Here is a 22188-nt window from a genome sequence, read left to right as displayed (position 1 = left end):
AATGCTGTATTTACCAATCCATGTTACCGTCAGCACAGATACTGACTAAACAAAATAGAAGTCTGACATTGCTTCTTATTTTAAAGAAAATGAAGAATCAATGTAAAATTTTAAAGTATGTATAAAATACTTTCCTAAAAAGCACAAGAATTTCCATTTGAAACATGATGATGGAAAAAGTGTCTTAAAACAGTGTTCACACCAGCCTAACAGCCACTATTTTGTCTGCTATTGCTTCTTTAGAGCAAAACTAAAAAAGGATTGAAACAAATCCGTTATAGATGATTTCAAGCTGACAGGTTTGAATATATTATGTTAACTCTGCATCGTTTTTCATATATCATCCTTTACCTTGGTCCAGTTGAGAATTACACAAGTCATAAATTAGCTTTAAGCAAGTTTTGAATCAGCCTGGAACTAGTTTTCAAATTAAAGAGCCGTCAGTATATTACATCGTACTGTCATTTTATTACCCCAATCAATTCTGTGTGGCCTGAGGTAGAAGGAAAATGGATGCTGTCTTCATTTGCAAAGGGTTTATCTCTCACACCAGGCTGTGAAAACATGACTGCAGTAATGAATTGGACGCCAAAGTTACTAACAAAGACTTCTAACAGTAACAAAGTAGAAATATTTGTCCCCCTTTAGACTTACAAAAGTGAGGGGGTAAAAAAGGCCTTTCTGAAACATGAAGACAGCTTCTTAAAGTTGAAGCACTATGGGATGATATTAGCACATTTTTATTGAAGTGCTAAAGTGCTCGTAGCCTCACAGTGTCATTTCCAGTGCTGCACAGAAAAAGCCTTCCTGGGTCAGACACACAGTGCCTCTCCAGCCCAGACCACGGAACATCCCTCCAGCAGCTGAGAAACCACTCCTACTGTTTTATTCTCACACCCCAGGGGCATACTTTGAAAGTATTTGAGCATCTTAGTGAGAATTTCAGAAAATCTGCTGCAGACAAGAAATCTGTAGCTCTCCACAGTTCACAGGTGGCCAAAGTAAACCCCCAGAGAGAAATGCACAGTTTATCTCAATCTACTCACATGCAAGATCAATCACTATGCCTTCCTCAGACTTTACCCTGTGTTAGCTAATGAAGCAAGAATATGGGCTTTAAACTTGCCATGCTCCACAGTTGTAAAATTTCCCTCCCTCTTTTATTATGTCTTTGTCATTCTCTTCATGCTGCTTTTATTCAACATCTGACAATCTCCTCTCTTCTTCTGCCCTCTCCAAAGATAGGAAATTAGAAATAGAACCTCTAACATTCATGTGCTAACCTCCTATGCTGCCAGCCACAGAGGCAACACTGTTGTTATGTCCTTGGCTATTTTTTCTCTCTTTGGAGAAGGGGACGATGACTTCTATGTTTATACACTGTTCACACAACAAGGTCTCTTTCTCAGCTCACTGCGAAACCACTTCAGTTCAAGTGATAAACCTTATGCTATTTCTAAAACCTCTGCCTTTTTTTAGAAACAAAACCAAAACAAAAATCTTTTGCAATTCTCAGTTTTCCACATACAGAAATTAAATAACCTTATTTAGCCTCATAGTAGTTTTGCTTTTTTTCTTCAAACACCTCGTGCAATATGAAAGAATTAATAAGGGTACAAGTTTCCAATAAATACCCACCTGTTCCAATTTATTATCCCTTTATCTTCCAATAAAGTAGAGCACTGACCAAGTATACTTGCATCTTTGAAAACTAACCAGCTTTCCAAGTGCAAAAGGTGAATTCCCACCTTAACTGTTGTTTTAAAATAAGCATGCTACTATTGTTACTATTTTACTTGAAGTGTTTGATTAAACTATATAAAACTATATATATAAACTATAAGGAAATAGGGTTACCTGTTTTCTTTGGATGCCTTCTTCAAACAAAAAAGAAAATTACATATATTTAAAACTAGAGAGAGCACTCTCAAAATGTTTTTTTGTATTGATTCTTCTAACTTCATCATGTGCAAATAGAAACAGAAAACAGAAAGATTTTACCATTTGAAGGTATTATCATTCACTGACCTCTGGAACCTGAATTAGTTTCCCCTTTCTAGCTCACATATTTTCTACATTTCCATTACTCAGTGTACTAATCCTACCTCTCTTGGGACTGAATTCTCCACCTTCTCAATCAAAGTCTCCTGGATTATTGTATTTCCCTTTTACTTTCTCACCATTCACTACTTCCCAACATTCAAAAGTTATTCTTTCAGCTACCCTTTCAATAGCTGCCTTTTCTGACCCCAGAATTCTTTGAACTGTATTAAAAATCATCTCTTAAAATGCAGTAATAAATTAAAACAACATTAGAATACAAAAAAAGGAAATTAAACTTCTAATTATAGCCATTCAAAATACTAAACTCATCCTGTATAAAATAAGGAGTACAACTTCCCTTACTGTCATGGATTAAAGCTCCTGATCACAGATATAGTACAGCTTAAACTACTGGCAAAAATTTCTGTATGAACATGTATATCATCACCAGGAATTTTTAGAATTTCTTCACTAAAGGGAAAAACCCAATATCTATTTTTGTGTGTGTGTGTTAAATGTCCTATGTCTTGCATAATTTGGTAATTATCTGGTGCACCAGAGCAACAGATTTTATATGAATATTCTTTTGCAGGATATTAATATACTAGCAAGACTGCTGTACTATGCTATTATCAGTGCATTTAAGAGTAATTCAGTACTTTCTTCCTTTTTTTGCCGGCATTGCTTCCTTCCTATGTATTGTTCTGCTGTCTTTTTTGTATTGTGAATTAGGTTACAGGCAGACACTATAGCCTAAAAAGTTATTTTTGTCCTTATTTTATACTTAACGGAGTTCTATAGATGTCATTTAGTTCAAAAAGCTTTTTATGACAGTACACATATAATTAATTACAGCTGGATGAGGATACTTCATTTTCCCTGTGCCTGTTTGGTACAGCTCTGATCTCTACAATTCTTTTTTCCACCATCCATAAAAACCCAACTCAAATCCAAACCTCAGGAGTTGCAAAACAAATTCTCAAGCACAGCGCAAGCATCCAGAGCCACAGTAAGAGTGGACTCTGATTTTGCTGCTGTTGTCTCTCACAGGTGACATGCAGTTCACACACTATGGGTCTGTATAATATTAATCTGGTACTCTGGGTAGATGTTTACTGTGTAGCCATGTGTATGTTGGATATATTGCAATTACTGGTTTCAATATATTTACAAAATTACATGGGCACCTTACACCCAACATTTAAAACAAGACTTTCTAAACAACAGATGTACAAAGTCATCTGGTATCACTCCTGGAGGGCAGTGCTGCAGCTCCAATAGCTCCATTAGTAAGGCTACATTTGGGGCTGCAGTTGTCTCCGTCCTTAAGCAAAGTTTTATTCCTTCAGAAACAATCAGGGGCAGATCATAGCATCCATTCATATGCTTTCTCGAAAAAAAAAAGTTTTATTCAGCGGTACTTCTTTGCTAGCCATGTTTAAAATGCTCCAAACCTTCCACGTTTTTGGATTGCTGAAGCAGTGACAACTTGGGAGTAAGGTACAGCAGCAAAGTTACTTTCATTTCTTTGGGTCAAGCTGCACATTTGCACTATTTATGGTCAAAATAGTTTGCTTTAGTTCACTTTTGCAGCTTGGAAGAAAGCATACACGAAATTTGCTCACAATATTTGGCTAATTCTTAACTTGAATGAGAAGATTGAACACTTGAGAAGATCTCTGCTCCAAAAAGCAGCTGCTTTATTCTAACAAAAATAGAATGTAGCTCAGAAAAGGCTTTCTTTCAAGCACACAATCTTCAGATATTATGCATCAGCATGCAGAGTGTGTCTGTCAGATGTTGGAACAAAGCTTTAAATTGTACCATCTAACTTAATTCTCAAGACAGGGTCAGCACATTCATAGGGTTGTGGGGCTTTTTTTTCATCTTTGAGAAGTCCTCTAAGTAATATTTATTTAGCTCCTTACATCTTCATCAGCACTGATTCTTGCTTTTCAACTCCTTGAAGTCCAGATTTTCCCAACATAATGCAAAACAGGGTTACATTAAAATGTGTGATCACCAAAAGAATCACAAAATTGTCAAAGGCTACTTTTTAAATCAAGACATGTTTTCATCTCTCTCTACTTCCAGATTTTTCTTCCAGTAACAAGATGAAATAGAAAAAGAAGGGGAATAGAATAGAAATGAATACAGAAGAACGGTATTGCTCAGTACATCCTTCTTTTCAGTCAAAGTTTATTACGTGAGTTTTATAATTTTCTAAAGTAACTTTATATGGGACCCACCTGTTTACAGAGGTTTTCTGTAAGTGCTCTACCCTTCTCCAGGGTAAAGCTCTGTGTGTCCTCTAAATCTGCCTTTCCCCTTTGCTGCAATCCTATTTCTTAACTCACTCCATGCTAGTAAACAGAGATACATACTCTTCTTAATTAAAGTAGCCCGCTAAAACACTACAATATTTTATGCTGCTACACTGAGCTGCACTGACAATAGGATGTTTACTTAAAAAGGGAATGAAGAGCCCAGTTGACACAGTTTAAGATGTGACATTAATCAGCCATCTTTTGCTGAGCTCATAGGAACTGAAAGGTTACAACTACTGCTGCAGCTTTAAAACATCCTCATAAAGGCCTGGAAATTCCTCATTCTTCCCTAATTAAGAACACTGCAAATGATACATGGAATGATAAGGCAAAATTCACACAAAATGTCAAAACTTTACTGCCTCATTCCTAGAAGCATATTTATATTTTCCCTGTGGTGTTCTTTTTTCTTGAGATTACTTCTACCAGACAAAATTCCTTTTTTATTTTTCTCATCTGTACTAGAAAACATAAAGCAAGTCCCTTACTCTTAAATATGGTTCCTTAATACTGTAGATCAGATGCTTTCAGTTAAAAGAATACAGTGCTTATTTAAATGGACAAATGATAAAATTTGATACTCTAGCATTATAGATCTGTGTATTACTTTTTAGGCTTTTGCTCTTGAGACTGTTAATACAAGATTTCCACCAATTATCTTATCAAAATAGGAATAAAACAACTCTTTCAGTAGATGAAACCTTCAATACAGTAAATGTATGAGTCACTTCATACCAGGAAACTGTGGTGTGACAGGAGCACCTTGTATCGCAAAGCAGTTGGCGCTGAGGACCAGCCAGATGCTGAACACATATTTCAAAGATACATCTAGTGTCTACATGAAGACAACATGCCCATTAGCAGTCAGAACACATCCTAGGCTTTAGTGCCCCTTGACAGAAACTCCCTTTGTACATTCCTAGAACCACTCCAAAATATGAACCACAGCAGAACCACTGGTGGCAACTGGGCGATTCTTTTCAAAAACACATTTCCGACCTTAACCAAAATGCTAAGGTAAATATACACTGAAAATCATCAGATAAAATCCATCAAAATCAGCATACCAGAATGTAGAACCATTTAAGCTAGTAATAGGATTTTCCAAAATAACAGGGTATTTTAAATATCAGCTTTATGCAGAGTTCAGCAGTGTTATCCTAGATCAACAGTCCCCCTTCCTCCTCCTGATATTCACTGGAAGCTCTCTGGGGTTGAAGAACTGACGCTACCTTCTTCCATTTTAATTTTTCCCAAATTAAGAAAGATAATATAAGAGAGACAGATATACTTTATGCCTTATTTTAAGACAATGTTTTGAGTGCTGTCCTGAATTAACTGGTGAACACATTCCATATCACAGGGAAGATTTCAGTTCACTTTCCTCTTCCTTATAAGAGGGTTCAAAATAATATTCCCAAGGGAATGCCTAAACCATTTTACTATTCTTTAGCTGAAGCAGGTTGTTTTGAATGGAGGGATGAGTCAGTGGGTAAAATGATTCATTGTCTATTAGCCAGCATATCTATTGTCTTCTGACTATTTTACTGTTTTTATACAAAGGAGCTTTTCAGTGTCTCTCTAGGCTATACCCAAAAACCACATAACCAACAGGTCAACAGCTCATTCAGTGAGAGGATTATCAACAGATTAATAGACCGAAGCTCCCAAATTTCAATCTTTTTGTATTTTCTCATAATTACTTCTAAATTTTAAGATTCTTGAAGTTATCATTACATGAAAACAGACCTTTTAAAGACTTTGAAGAAGATTCTTACCACCACCAAGTTACAAAACAAAGTATTTAGAACATCATTGTGTTCTGAAATTCCCGTCTTGTGCAAAACATTTAACTTAAACAAGCAGTGGAGATATGCAGTAGGAGAACACGGTAAGGCAAATGCATATTCATGTGAAAAAAATACGCTTGTAAATATTAGCACCTCATATGTATCCTTATTTATTGCATGAGAGTAGTTACAGATTTAATATTCATTATGTCAATGACTGTATCAATCTGCTGACACCCTTCTATTTCTAAAAATAAGTATGTGATGTGATTAACTCACTCGAAGTACACTTGTGGGTACCTTCCGTAAATATTGAGTTATTTTGCTATTTTATTTCCTTTTCAACACTTTTCTTTGGCTATTTATATCACATCTGAAAGGATATCATCTGCCCTTCAGTCTTCATGAAATTAGCAGCTAGAAAAAATCATGATATCTACAGATTCCAAGGTTTTCCACATATAAAATCTTTTGGTAATGTTTGTCACAGCTGAAATACACTTAAGACTTTTCAAACACGCACAAAGATGTTTCAAACCACTGAACCAGATAATAATTTTCAACAGTTGCCAAAGCCACATTTACTAAAAATCTAAGATAAACTTAATTGCTACTAGAATTTAACAATGCACTGTACATTTTAAAGGTTTTGTGAAAATCTTTTCAAAAGCCATCTTAAAATTCCATGTAATAGTTGTGCATTTTCTTGGTAGAACTGATTGTAATGCTCTTGCAGTTATATTTCCACACAAGCTATCTGCTGAGCCAATTTTAAGAGGATGGAACTTTTCTGCTACAGAATGCTAAAATCCAAGTGATGAGACACTCCTTTGCAGAGAAAGTGGCTGACACAGCACAAACTGGCAATGCCCAGCTGTCTTCTGCGAAATGTGATTAAATGTGGCTGGCATTAAGAGAATTTCTTTTTGAGAATGGCAACCGAACCTCACTTCCACTACCTAACATGATGACAAAAAGCAAATCTTGACTGTACTAAAATTCATTACTTGCCTAGCACTTCCATAAAATGGCACTTTTTTTTTGGTTTTTCCCCTCCTCACCTTCTCTCTCCTCGTTCAATATGATTATATCCTGCCCAGGCAGCATTAGCAATTTATACTGATGAGTGACACATTACTTAAAGTGACATATATGGCTACATTTTTTTGAAAGACTTGAAAACAAAATCAACATTGAGAGTAAACATAAACACTTAATTGGGTAACTACGATAATGTGTTCAAATCTTATACAGAGACTAACAATTAAAGATCTAATTCTTCTTCTGTCATATAGAATATGAGTATAGGTGATGTGCTAAAATAATTTGCAGGGCAATAAAGCTGGACTAATGAGGAATTAAAATATATAATTCTTCTTTAATTACATACCTTCTACTTCTACGTAAAACATAAGACAAGAAATATATTTCTAGGTTAAGAAATTTATCTCAGAAATTTGGTAGCAACAGAACAACACTTTACAACATTAGGGTGCAACAGGAGGCCACCAGCCTCCAGACATACCTTTGCACATCAGGAGTCCCTGTTTATGTCATTGCAAAGCACACACCTTGCAATTTTCTGTTGACTGCTTAATTCTTAATGAATGTTCAAAACAAATAAGATTATGCACAATAGAAATGTCGGGGGTTTTTTAATACTGCCCTCCTGGAAGCCTAGCTCATCTAACCCAAGAATTTAATCAAGATTCAAAAGGTTTAAAAATTCAAGTCAGTTACAAGCTTTTCATTCATACTTTTTTTTTCAGACATTCCCAAAATCAACACATTCTACTAACAAAGTAAGTAACAACCTGAATTTCTAAACCAATTATTAACTGAAAGTAGTGATGGTCAATTACAATTTATTGCTAAATCTGTTTATGGCTCCACTATCAGCATGAAGTCCCTAATCATCAATACCCAAAGAGTTCTTTATTTTAGGAACTTTAGAAGTAGGAAGAGAACTGGATTGACAAAGTAGATCTGAATTTACATCAGTGCTGTAAGCTATGATGCTTTGGAAGCTACCATGTAGTAACTGTGACACATATATATCTTCCTTCTGTGACTTCTCTTGAAAAGGAATGTAAAATGGAGAAAATTTGTATTAGAACTAGTATTTCTGTGTGTTTTACATTTCATTATAGCATCTTCAATATGCAAAATTCACTGTCACAATGACTCCCAATACTGTACATATCTAGAAATCTATTTTCAAAAGCAAGAAAGAGAAAGCCTCCAGTTCTGTAAGGTGCAAGCAACCTTGTTTCCTCTGTTCTTCCTATACATTGCTCCTCTTTCAACCTTCTCACATTCTTGAAGAATATGCAGAGGTGCATACCAAAGAGGATGTATCAAATCTTCCTGTTGTGGAGTGCTGCTCAGAGCTCAAAGACTGCTTTTGTTTACTTATTCTGTCATGCTGCGTTAGCATAAACCCACATTCAGTGGCTTTATTTCAATCATGACAATAGCTGATTTCTAGATTCTTCCCAATTGCAGCTAGCTCCCAGCAGAGATTTCTTGCCACTCAGTACTACAGTAGCAGGCAACGTAGGCTGTAATTTCATTTTGTCATGGCTTAGGAAGAGTAAGTCACGATTCAGTAGCAGAGCTATTACCCAGATAAACCATAACTGTAAGCAGATTTTGTTAGAAGCATAACCTAAAGAAGGTGCAGAGTAGCAGCAGCAGCATTTCAAACAGCCGCCCATGAAGAGATTTTGCTTCCTTAGCCACTACCTGAGAGTAAGTAATATTTATTATACATAAACTAGAGGTTTAGTCATTTAATATTAGATGGTGTATGGTTAGATTACATGCATTAAAAATGTACAGCCTCCATGGTGTTTATGATTTGTTTTCAGTATTATATTAATCAAGTATCTCTTAAATGTTTCACTGGCAATTGGACATGAGTGAATATTTTAACCAAAGTGACAGTTAATGACCAAGCTTGTTTCCAATTTCAGCCATCCAGCTTTTTACTTCAGTAACATATTTTTCATCACAACAAAGCAAAATGATCAAGACAACTTATGAAAAACAGGACTATCTCAGTAATATTTTGATTTGTGTGATACAAAGCCTCATAAAAATTAATTTGCTTCATTTTTGTATTGTGTTTGTGTGGCAAAGTTTTGGTAGCAGGGTGGGGGGCTGCAGGAGTGGCTTCTGTGAGAAGCTGCCAGAAGCTTCTATATCTGATGGAGCCAATGCTACCTGGCTCCAAGAGGGACCCACTACTGGGCAAGGCTGGGCCCATCAGCAACAGCGGTGGTGCCTCAAGGATAATGTACTTAAGAAGCAGGAAAAACGTGCACAACAGCACCTGGAGAAAGCAGTGAGAGGAGCAGCCCTGCAGACATCCGGGTCAGTGCGGAAGCAGGGGCAGGGAGGTGCTCCAGGAACCAGAGCTGAGATTCCCCTGCAGCCCACAGAGGAGCACCAGGATGCAGAGATCCACCTGCAGCCTGTGGAGGAGATCCACACCAGAGCAGGTGGATGCCCAAAGAAGGCTGTGATCCTGTGGGAAGCCCGTGCTGGAGCAGGCTCCTGGCAGGACCTGTGTCCCTATGGAGAGAGGAGCCCACTCTGGAGCAGGTGTGTTGGAAGAACTTACAAAGCCACTGGAGCAGTCTGATCCTGAAGGACTGCACCCTGTGGAGAGGGACACAAGCTGGATGTGAAGAACTACTGCTCTCACACTAAGACAAAGAACAGTGTGCAAAGTTTCAGCTTCAGAAAAAACTGTATTGTTGGGTTGTTAATGAAAAAGAGAAAATTAAGATAAGCAGCAAGGGATTTCTTCCTTCTTCTGCATAACAAAAAAAAAGGGGGGAAGAAAATGAACTGGTAAACCAATCATTTTTTATTTCTTTTTTCTCCCCACAAAAACGCCTCATTTAAAACTGCAGTGCATATTTAAATCTCAATTTTCTAAGAACATACCCCTGGGAAAAGAGACTCTTAGCAGGTTTATTTTAACTGCTGGTTTTTGTCAAAGGTTAATACAAAAAAAAAAAAAAAGTATTTCACTTTGTACTCCTAACTGGTAATTTATTTTTACAATACTTTTTTATCTATCCTAGTGTTATCTTTCAGAATCAGAAATCTGGTTTTGCATTTGAAAAAACAATAATACATTTTAAAAAACAGTCCTATATTCCAATTTCTTTAAACATTTGGCTGGTATTAGTTGCACTACCATCTTTCAAAGAGAGACTTTCAGAAAATGCTTTTTCATATGAAAGACAATGCTATATTGTACTATTTATTTTCTGGCACTTTTTTTAAAAATACAGTTAAGCTGCACCCAAAAGTACAAGCACTAGAAGCCCATGATGAGGATCTGGTAGTCAGCACCAGGAACTATTTGAACTGGTAAAATTGATATTGATGTGGAGAAGAATTAAAATTCTAAAAGTAGGCATCTGTTCCACAAATATTTTCCCGTGCTTAACCAGTTTGGGTTTTTTTGTTGGTTTTTTTTTTTTTTTTTTTTTTTTTTTTTTTTTTTTTTTTTTTTTTTTTCCCATTAAAACCTCAGCCTCCCACCTAGACTATGAGAATCTTCTGCCAACTAAGTGTATCTGAGTTTTTGGATTAATTTGGGGATTTACTACCAACTAACTTATCCACTATTCATAAATCAAGTCCCAACTTAAGTTAATTTCAAGGCTGATTATTTTTGGAACATTTTATGATATAAATTATTCATTACATAGATGTATTATATCTGTTTACCAGAAAATAACAGAGGCTGTGCCAACTCATTTTTTTTTAATATGATACCTGGGAAGAAAATATTAAAACACATTTGGCAATACTTCAGCCAAATGATATTGCCATACACTAAATTTTCACCCTCTTTTGACCATCTTAGTAGTGAAATCCATTCCTCTGCTAAAGTTTAGCATTACTTAAATTCTTAAAACAGGCATAAGTGGTGGAAAGACTTGTGGTAAATTTTCACACAGCATTATAGATTTGGTTTATTTTCTCTTGTTCAATTTTAAGGAAATCACTCCAGTGACAATGTTTTACTGCTCCTCAAAAACCTAGGAAGACAACAATGATTTCAAAATAACCAAATATTATCCATTTGCTATATTACAAAACATCTACATAACACAAGAAACCAAAGGGTTAGTTAAACTCTCCTCAAGAAACTTAAAAATATGTAAACACAAGAATGTTTAACTCTATAATTATGGCCATATCATAACACAGATCACAATATTCACACCTGTGGAAGACAAATGCAGTTAGTGAATTCTACTACCTAATTTTTCTGTAAACTACCTTAAAACACTCCTAAGTTCTGGCTGAAAAATGTTGCATAGAAACTGAACATTTTTTCCCATTATATTATGTTCTGCTTGAAGCAGCAAGCAGATTTATTAGCAGTATTCTTTTATCATTTTTCAGCTGCAATGCTGGGTGCCATGATGGCAGTACATTTGCTTCTATGTTCTGTCCTCAAAAGAAGGCACAACAATCTCTGTGATTTAAGGTTACTAAATGAAGGCCATCCTTTGTCAGAATATGTAACTGAAGCAAGTTTGAATTAATTCAAAAGACGTGTATAGATTTTCTTGTATATTTTTTAAAAAATATATTTTAGATATAATTATGTAAAATTGCATTGTGTTGAATGACAAAATAAGCACATGTAAAACATATTCAAGGCATGATTAAGCACTATATTATTACTGCATGCCAATCTCATCTGTTAAATTTAAAAGGGTTTTCTTGTGTATATATCCATACTATCTCCCACTTCAGCTCAGGGAATTCAGCATTTTTATAGGTTGGGCCAAGGGATCCAAGTTGGGGAAAAGCAAACAAAGAGAAAAACTTATTAAACATTTGAAAATAATAATTTTGCCTAGCACTCACAGCAGGTCTGGAGTGGGACAAAGATAAAATTCAATTTGTTGCTAACAACTCGACTACTTCAAACATAAGGTCAAACTTCCTTTTTTCCCCATTTCTGAAATCATCGCTTCAGTTCTCATGCCTTGCAAACCCTAAAGACTGACTTTCTCCTAATTCCCAACCCAAACTGATTTTTCTTAGTGATCCCCAACAGCCAAATCAGGGCAGGCAGGGGTCCTATGAAAGAAAATTAAAAAATCATGGCATGAAGTGATTAAAGACTGGCAAAGTCACATATAGCAAAAAAACCACTTGAAGCACTGTGTGCCACCTCAACTTTGGTATTTCCTAAATTTTGAGAGGTTGACATTAGGACTTTGGGTTCATTGTTCAATTTTTAACAAACCTGTGTGCAATTACATGTGTGAGGAAATGCTTCCCACGTTTGGAGAAAAGTCATAGTGAAAAAAATAAAATTCTCTGAATCATAATGAGATTGTTGCCTGCACAACACAGGAGTAGATCAGAAACTCCTGCACTCCTCACAGACCTTCGTAATCACCAACCTTATTTTTCATTAGAGTAAAATTCCATGGACTACAGGAATTGAATTATGCACTTTTTCCTTTTCATCTGACCAAATTTAAAGGTCTGAAATACATTTTACTTATTAAAAATACTTTCAAACTTAAAATATTATTTCAAACATTATATTCAATAATGTAATATTAAAGTGTCCAAATACACGCGTATTTGCTGTGTGAAAGAAAAATATACTCAAAGAAATGCTTCTACCTGGCTAATAAGCAAAATCATCCATGGTTTCTTTTGAACAGAAAATTTGTATAAAAATATATTACTTGCCAGGGTTGGTGTGTTGTGTATTTGCAGTTCTAGAAAATATTTCCTGAGGAGTTTAGAGGAGAATTCCATGTTGACAATTTATTTCCAGTGAAAAAATGCAGTACAGTAAAGAAATGAAATAAAAGGAAACTAAACCCAAGTCTAGAGATGAGGCAGCTGATCCTGCAGCACTCAAATAATGACCTGACACATACATTCTGCAGTGTCTTACAGAACAGATTACACGCGAAGATGAGCAGATAGAAACTTAACTAGCATGGTCAGTGTAACCACCATGATAATATGTTTAAACTTCTTACTGCCGTGGTCCCTGCAGAAGTTTAAAATTGGAGGAGGTATTTCAAACAATACTTTTTCACTGGAAGGCAACAGAAAGAAGCCCACATCTAATAATAAAGAGACCTCATAGTAAAATCTTATTGTACATAAATGAAAAAATGGTCAGGCCACATTTATTCCTACTAAATATTACCACGTCATGATATTGAATTATTTGCTTTATGTTCTATTTATCTTTCTTAAATTCATCTAGAACAAGTTGAAACAAGTATCTATATTAAGCCTGAATACCACTAATAAAAACTACCAGGAAAATCAGGATTTGTAGTGCTCTTTGGCAATCCTGAAAGTGCACTGTAATCCTTTTGCAGGGTGAATGCACAGTGTTATAGAAATGGAGACCTTATAAGTTTATTTCAGCTTTCATGTGATGTAACAAAATCTACAATGTTTTTGAGATGAGAGAGCTTGTCAGACCTTAGTAGTGAGCATCACCCATTCTAAAGAAGTGACAGCAAGTATTACCAGCAGAGAAGCTGCTGCCCTCATGCCCTACAGCAAAGTCAGTGTCTGTCCATTATTTGACAGGCAGGGTAATATGGGAATATGCTACACTGGTGGAAAACCTGACACAATTGCTGAAGAGTCCTGCGACTAGGATGAGCAAAATGGAAGTAGCATGTCCAATGTCTGGGCTAGATAACAATTTAAATCATATGTTTATTATTGCTAAATTACATGCCTTGTACTGCTGACACCTGCAAGTGCTTGGCAAAATCTGAAAATAAAACAGCATTATTCGCTGTCAGCAGAATGCAACTTTTCCTGAACATCTAAAATTGAATTTCATAATTAGAAGTAAAAACTAACAGCCATATATATGCTCAGCACTATGACCTCTCTTGTCATTGAAATAGTGTCATTTACCTACCAATTATTTTCAAGGCCCCTATAGTGCCAATGAAGATATATTGTTGCGGAATTTAAAAACGTGTATTATAAATGATTTAAACTGGACCAAACCAGATTAACAAGAGTCAGAAGAATGAGAACTAAACAATAGTCTCCTTGGCCAAAGCAGAAAATTCAATCCCATTTTGCTGTTATAATCTATACTAGTAACTTTCCTGTGACACATCAAAAATTGGATGCAGTGAGTGACTGAGAGATTGAAATCATCACTAGCTCAGGCTTGCAATTCATCCACAGGTCAGGCAGAGTGCAGCAATTGACCCAACTTTCACTTGTTCACTTCTGAGCTCCAAGCACACATTTGAGAGACCACACCCTCTGAGGAGGGGTAGAAAAGCCTTATCATATCAGCTCCTCGTGGCTGTGAAAAATCACAGATATTTCATACACAATCCTAAAGCCATGTAGAACAAAGAATTTTAAAATTATGAAGTACAAGATGAAGTTCTAATCCTTTAAAAAATAGGTTTACATTATAGCTGAAAGGAGTTTAACTTGATACCACATTTTTTTAATTTATTACATCGCATAGTATAAAACAGAAAAAAGCTACCAAAAAGGGGTTTGAGGAACATATAGAGCAATACAGCTTTATCAGAGAAATTTCTCTGCACAGCTCTCTGGAAAAGCTATGTGAAAGTGACTAAACAAAACCACAAGGAGTCCCCATAAGACAATTTTTTCAATATTTTTCATATTCATTATATATTCACTCAAATGCAATTCTAATTGCCTGTACTTAAAAGTGCAAGAGACTTTATTTAAATTTACTCACTAAAAATCTTTATGACTGAAAATCAGACACAAGAACATTTTTAAAATTCGTAATAATCACTAAGATAATACAAAATGTATAATCTTTCTACTGAAGAATTTTGTTTACTCTTTAAAACATCCAATTTTTCAATACAACTTAAAACTAATACACTCCATGTAAGAAGTGAAGTCCATAGTTAATCTACCTCATAAAGTAGCTAAAAAATTGTTCCTGATACACAGTGTACTAATCTCCAGGAAAACACAACTAGAAATTACAAACCCTTGGATTTTTCTGTTTACTTGGAAGTGAAGAATAGAAGAGGCGCGAGATTTTAACTCATGTTATCAGCACCCCATTTTAGTTTAGCAGGTGACAGAAATTCAATAACAGTTTTAATTCACACTTGGAATGTCTCTGGCATGTAAGTGGTATTCAAGAAAGATTGCTTGATGTCCAAACTGAAGTGGACAGCTAATTTCCTGTGTCTGTCTCTGTACCTCCTTACAAAAGAACAATTTGATTAATCCCCCGGGGGAAAACTGAAAAACATATTTTTGCAATTGGAAAGGGACACTAGCAAGCCAAAAAATGATACCACTCCCTAAATGTTCTGTATATGCCAATCTTAAAAGTAAATGCATGACAGAGTTTAAGTATCCAAGTATGCTGACAAGTGACATATGAGAACATCTCATCACCTGGGTGGGTCCCTGTGTATCCAAATACAGAGGCACTTACTAGGTAAAAGATTCTGCAAAATACAAAAAAAGTGGCAGTAATCTGAAAAGTCTTAAAGACTTTTAGAATACTCTTTTATTTTTAAACTGAGGTACCAGATGCATTTATAAACCCACTTATGAAATCAATTGGAAAGTGTCTCTTCAGAGATTATGGTGATGATAGAAGAGAATGGCAATGCTAAAGAAGCTTCTGTGTAGACAAACAAAGAATCAAAATCTTTATTTTTTGAAAAGTCGGTTTTATAAAGGAATTCTATTATTTTCAGCATTATTGAAGAGCTAATCCATGTCAAAAATGTAGTTCTAGTTTTACAGTGCTTCATTTGAACAAGGCATGCCAATCAATAATATTATATTATAATAATATAATATTGATAGAGAAAAAGGTTTGGTAATTCAAATCACCTCCCTTTGTTTAGAGAACACGTGCATTTTCTCTGTCCTTAGAGGTTTGTACTCTGTAGTACTCCAGAAATACTTTTTCTTGTCAGTATTACCAATGCTGATACAGTATCTGTACTCACACCTTTCTCATGGAGAGCACAATGTCAAAAACAGGCACTTAACTAGGATAGTAAAATTTTCTTTAGTGGTTATTTCCATTTTGCATACACTCTTGGTTTTTTAATACCTATTTTAAAGATAATCTGAAATCTTATTTCATGACCCTCTACCAGAGCAAACCTACACACAGCATTTCATAAAAAACTTCACGCACTAAGTAAAACTCCTAAAACCAGAATACTTCAACTATTTTCGAAGTGAATTAACTTACTTTGGAGGATGTAGAGTCACATTCCTGACAAATCCATCCATAGCCAGTCTGTTTAGGAGATTTTTTCAAGGGAGGGTCTAGACAGCCAAAATGGTAGCAAAGCCTGCATTCATCACACCTGCAAGAGAAAAACAAAATATATATTTATATTAAATGGTACTTCTGTACTATTTTAGATTGAGCTTGCCTGCAATTTTCAGCAGAAGATTTCCTGATCCATTATCATAATAAAGAAAATCCATTTTCTGTAAGAGGTAATTTTAAACAGCCACTTCAAGTAGGTTCTGCTTAATCTGGAATATTCTGATGCAGACACTCATATATCACCTTTGTCATCATCTTATATAAATGACAACATTTCAAAGACTTGCAAATTAATGAAAAAAATGGTTAAATTTTTAGATACTTCAGTGTCATTCAGTGCCCTTTTTTTTCCAGAAATTTTAACTTTTTTAGCCAATGACAGTATTTATTTTTCATAGTTTTAAAACACTGTTTTACACAGGTCGTTTTTCAAGAAAATCTTTGTGAAAAATTCACCCACGTATTAAATAACTCAAGTATAATTCACAGCTATGAATTACATTTTTTTACACCAGGACTATGTGGTTGATAAATAAATGTAGATAATATTTTTCTCATTCACACTGAATTTTCTGGAAAGGGTATTAATTTAAAAAGATTTCACCATGAGCTTTCACTTACAGAAGTGCTCTGTGTATGCACAACAAATTTACGTTCTTCTTTAATAAACCTTGCAGTAGTGTTTTGTACTATGCATGGTCCACACAAAAAGCTCAGAACATACAGCATAGCTGTTGTTAACCTTTTAACATACCACAAACAGAAAAAATGCTACAGTAGAATGAGTGTTTCATGAAGGAATTTTTAAACCAGAACAATAAGCTCAAAATGAGAAAAAGCAAATAATAGAAATTTTCATATACCCTACTGAACTTCTCTTTATTTGCACATCCCTCTGTATTCCTTTGTATGAAAAGGAAAGCTTTTTTCAAATTTACTTTGCAACAGTCTCTTCATTAAACAGTCTTGAATTCTGAACTTAAGTAAATATAAATTATTAAAAAATAGGAAAGAGTAAATGTTGAAAAATCAAAATTTTTAAAGCATCTTCCACACTCTCTTTCTCTGCTTTCCTGGCCACTCATTTTTTCCTCTACACTATGTGCAAACACAAAAATGTCCAAAAATTGCAGTAACAGCATGGCACAGGCATCATCAGATCAAAGACAGAGGGATATAATTTATCAGCAGAAAGAGGATTCCAAGAACAGAACATACTGCTGCATGAATAGAACAAAATGTTCATGTGACTTCTCCAAAGATTAGTCTCCCAATAAAAAGAAGTAACTGCTTTCAATTATGATTGTTCAACCAAAGTAAATACTTTTGTCCTTGCTGCTAGGAGTCACAGGTAACACATGAGCACTGGTAAGGGTACAGCATGTACTGTTTTCTGCTAAACAGAAATTAAAAGCAATAATCTGACTATCCACAGGATTCAACACTGGAGTGACATGGTTTTGATACTTTTTTAAAAATGAGATATACCATATTGTAATATATATACCTTAGGATTGCCTAGCAGTGACTCCATCTAACTCCAGGACTCCAACTTAAGCAAATACTTAAAACAGAAAACCATTCTCAGTTTTTAAAGACAGAAGAGTTCTTATGTTGAAATATATTACTTACAATCAGGAATATATGCAGTTTTATTTCCTGTGAAAGGTGTATTAAAATAATAAAAAGGTTGAGAATGGGAGATAGGATAGGTCACACTCCTAAATCTCAACAGTGTATGTGACCTTCAGCAAAAGATTAAGCCTCCTTTGAGCCTCAATGTTCTCATCTGTAAAGGAGAATATTTTTACTAGGCTATTTCTATATCTGGAATCTTATTCATGTAAGGGCTTGATAAGCCCTTGAGCAGTGCTTATCCGAAGACCCTTCATGTAAACTTAAGGATCCTCTTAAGTAGCTGAAAGTAAAAAACACACACTATTTCTGACTGATTTAGAGTACTTTCAGAGTTTAATCCTAAAATTTACATCTGATTTAAACAGTGTTGATTTAGATTTATTTTTTTTAATGAAGTAATTGCTTTATATGCTTCTAAGTTCAAAAGAAAATTCTAAAATTACACTTTGGCATCTCTTACATTTTTACCATTATCTATCTAGAATGTGATACTTCCTGACTCCACTTTCAGCCATGTTTCCTCAGAACATGCTGAGGGAGTCTACAAGGCCACGTTGAAATAAGCACGATGTTGTAAAATTACATATGGATCTCAAGGCGCCATTCTAAAGCACAATGTTTTTAATATTTATTGTCATTAATTTTTATCACTTCAGAGTGTTCAGTTTGGTAGAAGAAAAATTGCATTTTCCTAGAAGGAGTTAAAAATATCTATATGAAAGTTTTCAGATACTAATGGCTTCTATCCTCATCTGCACAGTTGAAGAAATGCAAGAAAGTGTTTTCATAGATCAAAACATAAAATGCTGCATGGTGATAAAAGTGTAACTATACCAAATATTTTTAAATGCTTGCTTCCTACTGTTTTTTACTGGAATGTGAATTCTGTATTGAAAAACAGAAATTCACTGATTCTGAAGTTCCCAGAGCATTATGCTGGGAAAATGGATGAATACACACTGTACCTTGGTTAAAGACGATGCTCTAGCTGTCTGGCAATCATCGTCTGCTGAGACTGACTGGGCATACACATATCACAGTGAAAAAAACCCCTGGCATTCTTAATTACTAATTCCAAAAGCAAACATTGCACCTAAGTTAAAATGGCACGAATAAAACAAGATGAATCCCTCAAGTGTATACTATTAGCCGTGTTCTTTTGTCTAGCAACATAAAAATGATAGAAATCCCACTGTCACATTCAGAAAATAAGAAAGCAACACAAAAATACAGAGCATTTTTGACTTAGTTACAGAGAATGAAATTGTTGGGTCACAAAAGCTGTCATGCTGACAGTCTGGCAGCCTGTCGGTAAATGCACTCACAGATCCATCACATTCTGGACATTTACAGAGCAAAGGAGTCACATGGCACCATCATTTACAAGTATCACCCGCTTCCATCCTGTAGATGGCTTAACAGGACAAACAAAACTGTTGGGATGGGGAGGGGGGGAAAGAGGAAGAAGCCACTTCACTTCCTCCGTATAACAGGTTGTTGAAATTTTTACCATTGTGCATTCAAGGTCACACATTCAAAAACTTAAACTAGTAAATATTTTATCTTGCTGCTGTTTATCTTGCTAACTATTTTTGTGGTGAAGCATATGATTTACAAATGCAATTAAGAAGTGGGCCATCTTCAGTGGCCTGGTTAGAGGCTAAACTGAAAACTTTGTGGAAAAGCAGAGCTTCACACAAAAACAAGCTAACCTAACCTCCTAAATTACCTCTAACTGACAGGTAATTGCTTACTATCACTGTTATAACAAGCCTGACATTACTTTAAGCATCAAAATTAAAAATCACCATGTTCCTCATTCCAGCAATTAATGAGGATAGATATATGCCCACTAAATATGGAGAAAATGGAGTGTGAAGAAGAAAGGTGAAATCTGAAGTAGTTATAATAAAAGTTAAAAATAAACCCAAATGAACATTCTTTATTTATAGAAGTATAGAATGCATGTCAGCTACCTCTTCACGGCAAGAAAGCTTGATCAGGCATTTCCATACCTGAAATATGTTTGCTTTGTTCTTTAACAGAGTGATCTCCATCTGCTCTTGCCCTTGGATTGTTTTTGTTAGTTTTGTTAGCAGTACAGCTGGCTGTGCTCAAGCCCTATCGTGTTCATAATTAACTAATTATGCTCTAATCAATAGTGCAGATACTGATTTTACAATGTAAATGAGATAAATGAGATAATGGCTGGGGTCAATCTCATTTTATTTACAAAGCTCAGCACACACATCCAATTTCATTACATTGCATCTACCTGCACAGGAGGGAGTCTTATCAGTTGGCCTGCAGAAGTCCTCCTGCAAGCACTGGGGAAAAAGACCTGTGCTTTTACAGAGGAGCCGTGAATGCAAAACCCACCCGTCACTGGCACATTTGTAAGTCACTGGTTAATATCACTGAAAACCGCAAAGAGCTGATTCAGCCAGAGCGAAGAAACCTATTTTGCATTCACCAGACAGCATCACCCATCTATAGCTGTAAAAGTAATTACCTACATGTCCCTGAAACACAACATTAATAAGCTAATCTTTAAATACAACTTTTCAAATATGCTTCAGAGACTACAAAAAATCTCACTTATGTACACATCATTGCACACCGCCTGCAGTGTCACGCCAAAAGGTACCACGGTGAACAAAATACAAAATTGCAAAATATATATACAGCTCCCAATTTGTCACAACAGCTTGGAAAGATTTACTTTAATTGAATAAAGAAAGATATAAAACATTGATACATATCTCACAATTAAAAGCAGAGAATTTGTCATATAAGCCTTACTCTGACAAACTCAGAATTAGACAGAAAAAGATTAGAAGTAAGCAAATCCAGAATTTTTAAATTCCGAGGGAACTGCAGTGGGATCCATGTATGTACATGCACCCACGTGCTGAAGGCATGCAACAAAGTGGCTACTCCAGCACCAGTGTTGATTTAACTACTCATAAGCATAATCCTTTGCTGGCTTGTTTTGGACCCCATTTCTGACTAAAGGCTCTTGGCACCTAAGGAAGAGACATCTGAGGAACAGAGGTTTCTTCTCAGGAACTTTCTCTCCCATTTAATCCCTCAGTGTCCAAGTGCTGAGTCACTCTGGAACTGCAAGCAGATGGAAACGTGATTTGGGGTTAATTTTACATTGCAGCACATTCTTGATTTCAGATGAGCACCTTAAAACAAGCCATGACCGTGTAAGTCACTGTCAACACTTGGTTTCTTATCAGCACCTATTAGATATACAATAGAAAGGAACACATAAGCATTCCCAAAAATTAAGAGTAAATCAATGTAGCTCAAGTGAACTCAAACTGTAGAACTAAAATGAATGACTTCAGCCTGGAGCAGCTGAGGAGTGCTCCTGTGACACCTCACTGCAACAAGACCCCTGGAGTGATAAATTCTGGATGACAGGAATGAACACTGTTCGGTGGGCTGCAGCAGGAACTCTCACATGTCACATCAAAGAAGGCCCTTATTTAAACAATAAAATTCAAGATCTAATAGTGAAATAAATGTACAGTCCTCTATTTAGTGCACTATTATTAATGCTGTCCAAAAGGTACATTTATTCTAGTTACTGAGGGAAGAGCCCAAAACTATAGCATGTTTTCATTATAGAATATGTGGATAGCACTCATCTTTTGCTTCTGACATTTCTTGAAACAAAGTGAATAAGCAAAGGTATGACTTTGTATCTTACCCTACCATTCCACATCAAAACTCTTCATTTCAGCCCAATTAATTCCAAAACAAATTGCTTTCATTTTGCTGTGATATGTCACAGGTGAAACACAAACCAGAAGCAATGCAGTACAATATTTAGACTCTGAAATACAAGATCTAGATTCTTACAAACTGCTTTGTCTTTAGACAAAAAATTGACAAAATAATAAAACCCTATCAAGTATAAAATGGAAGAAGCTGGTTCACCTCTTCCTGATTTCTACACTTTTTCCTTGCCTATGAATAGCATAACAACTAAAAATCTGCGGTCATCTCACAGTTTCTGTTC

The 22188-nt window shown here is 35.4% G+C and overlaps 1 protein-coding gene across 5 annotated transcripts in view; it reads right to left on the bottom strand.

The window, feature by feature from the left end:
- PHF14 (PHD finger protein 14) overlaps window positions 1-22188 on the bottom strand; it is a gene marked incomplete at its 5' end in the record, with an annotated part of 163155 nt that overhangs the window by 37396 nt on the left and 103571 nt on the right. For all 5 annotated transcript variants that reach the window (XM_083881182.1, XM_083881180.1, XM_083881179.1 and 2 more), the window contains one exon: window positions 16434-16551. In XM_083881182.1, the coding sequence (XP_083737308.1) occupies window positions 16434-16551 (118 nt within the window). The remainder of the gene's footprint in view (window positions 1-16433; window positions 16552-22188) is intronic.

Source organism: Zosterops lateralis, assembly GCF_965231275.1.
Source record: "Zosterops lateralis genome assembly, chromosome: 1".
Lineage (NCBI taxonomy): Eukaryota > Metazoa > Chordata > Aves > Passeriformes > Zosteropidae > Zosterops > Zosterops lateralis.
Note: the sequence above shows the minus strand (reverse complement) of the source record. Positions and strands in the feature narration are given on the sequence as shown.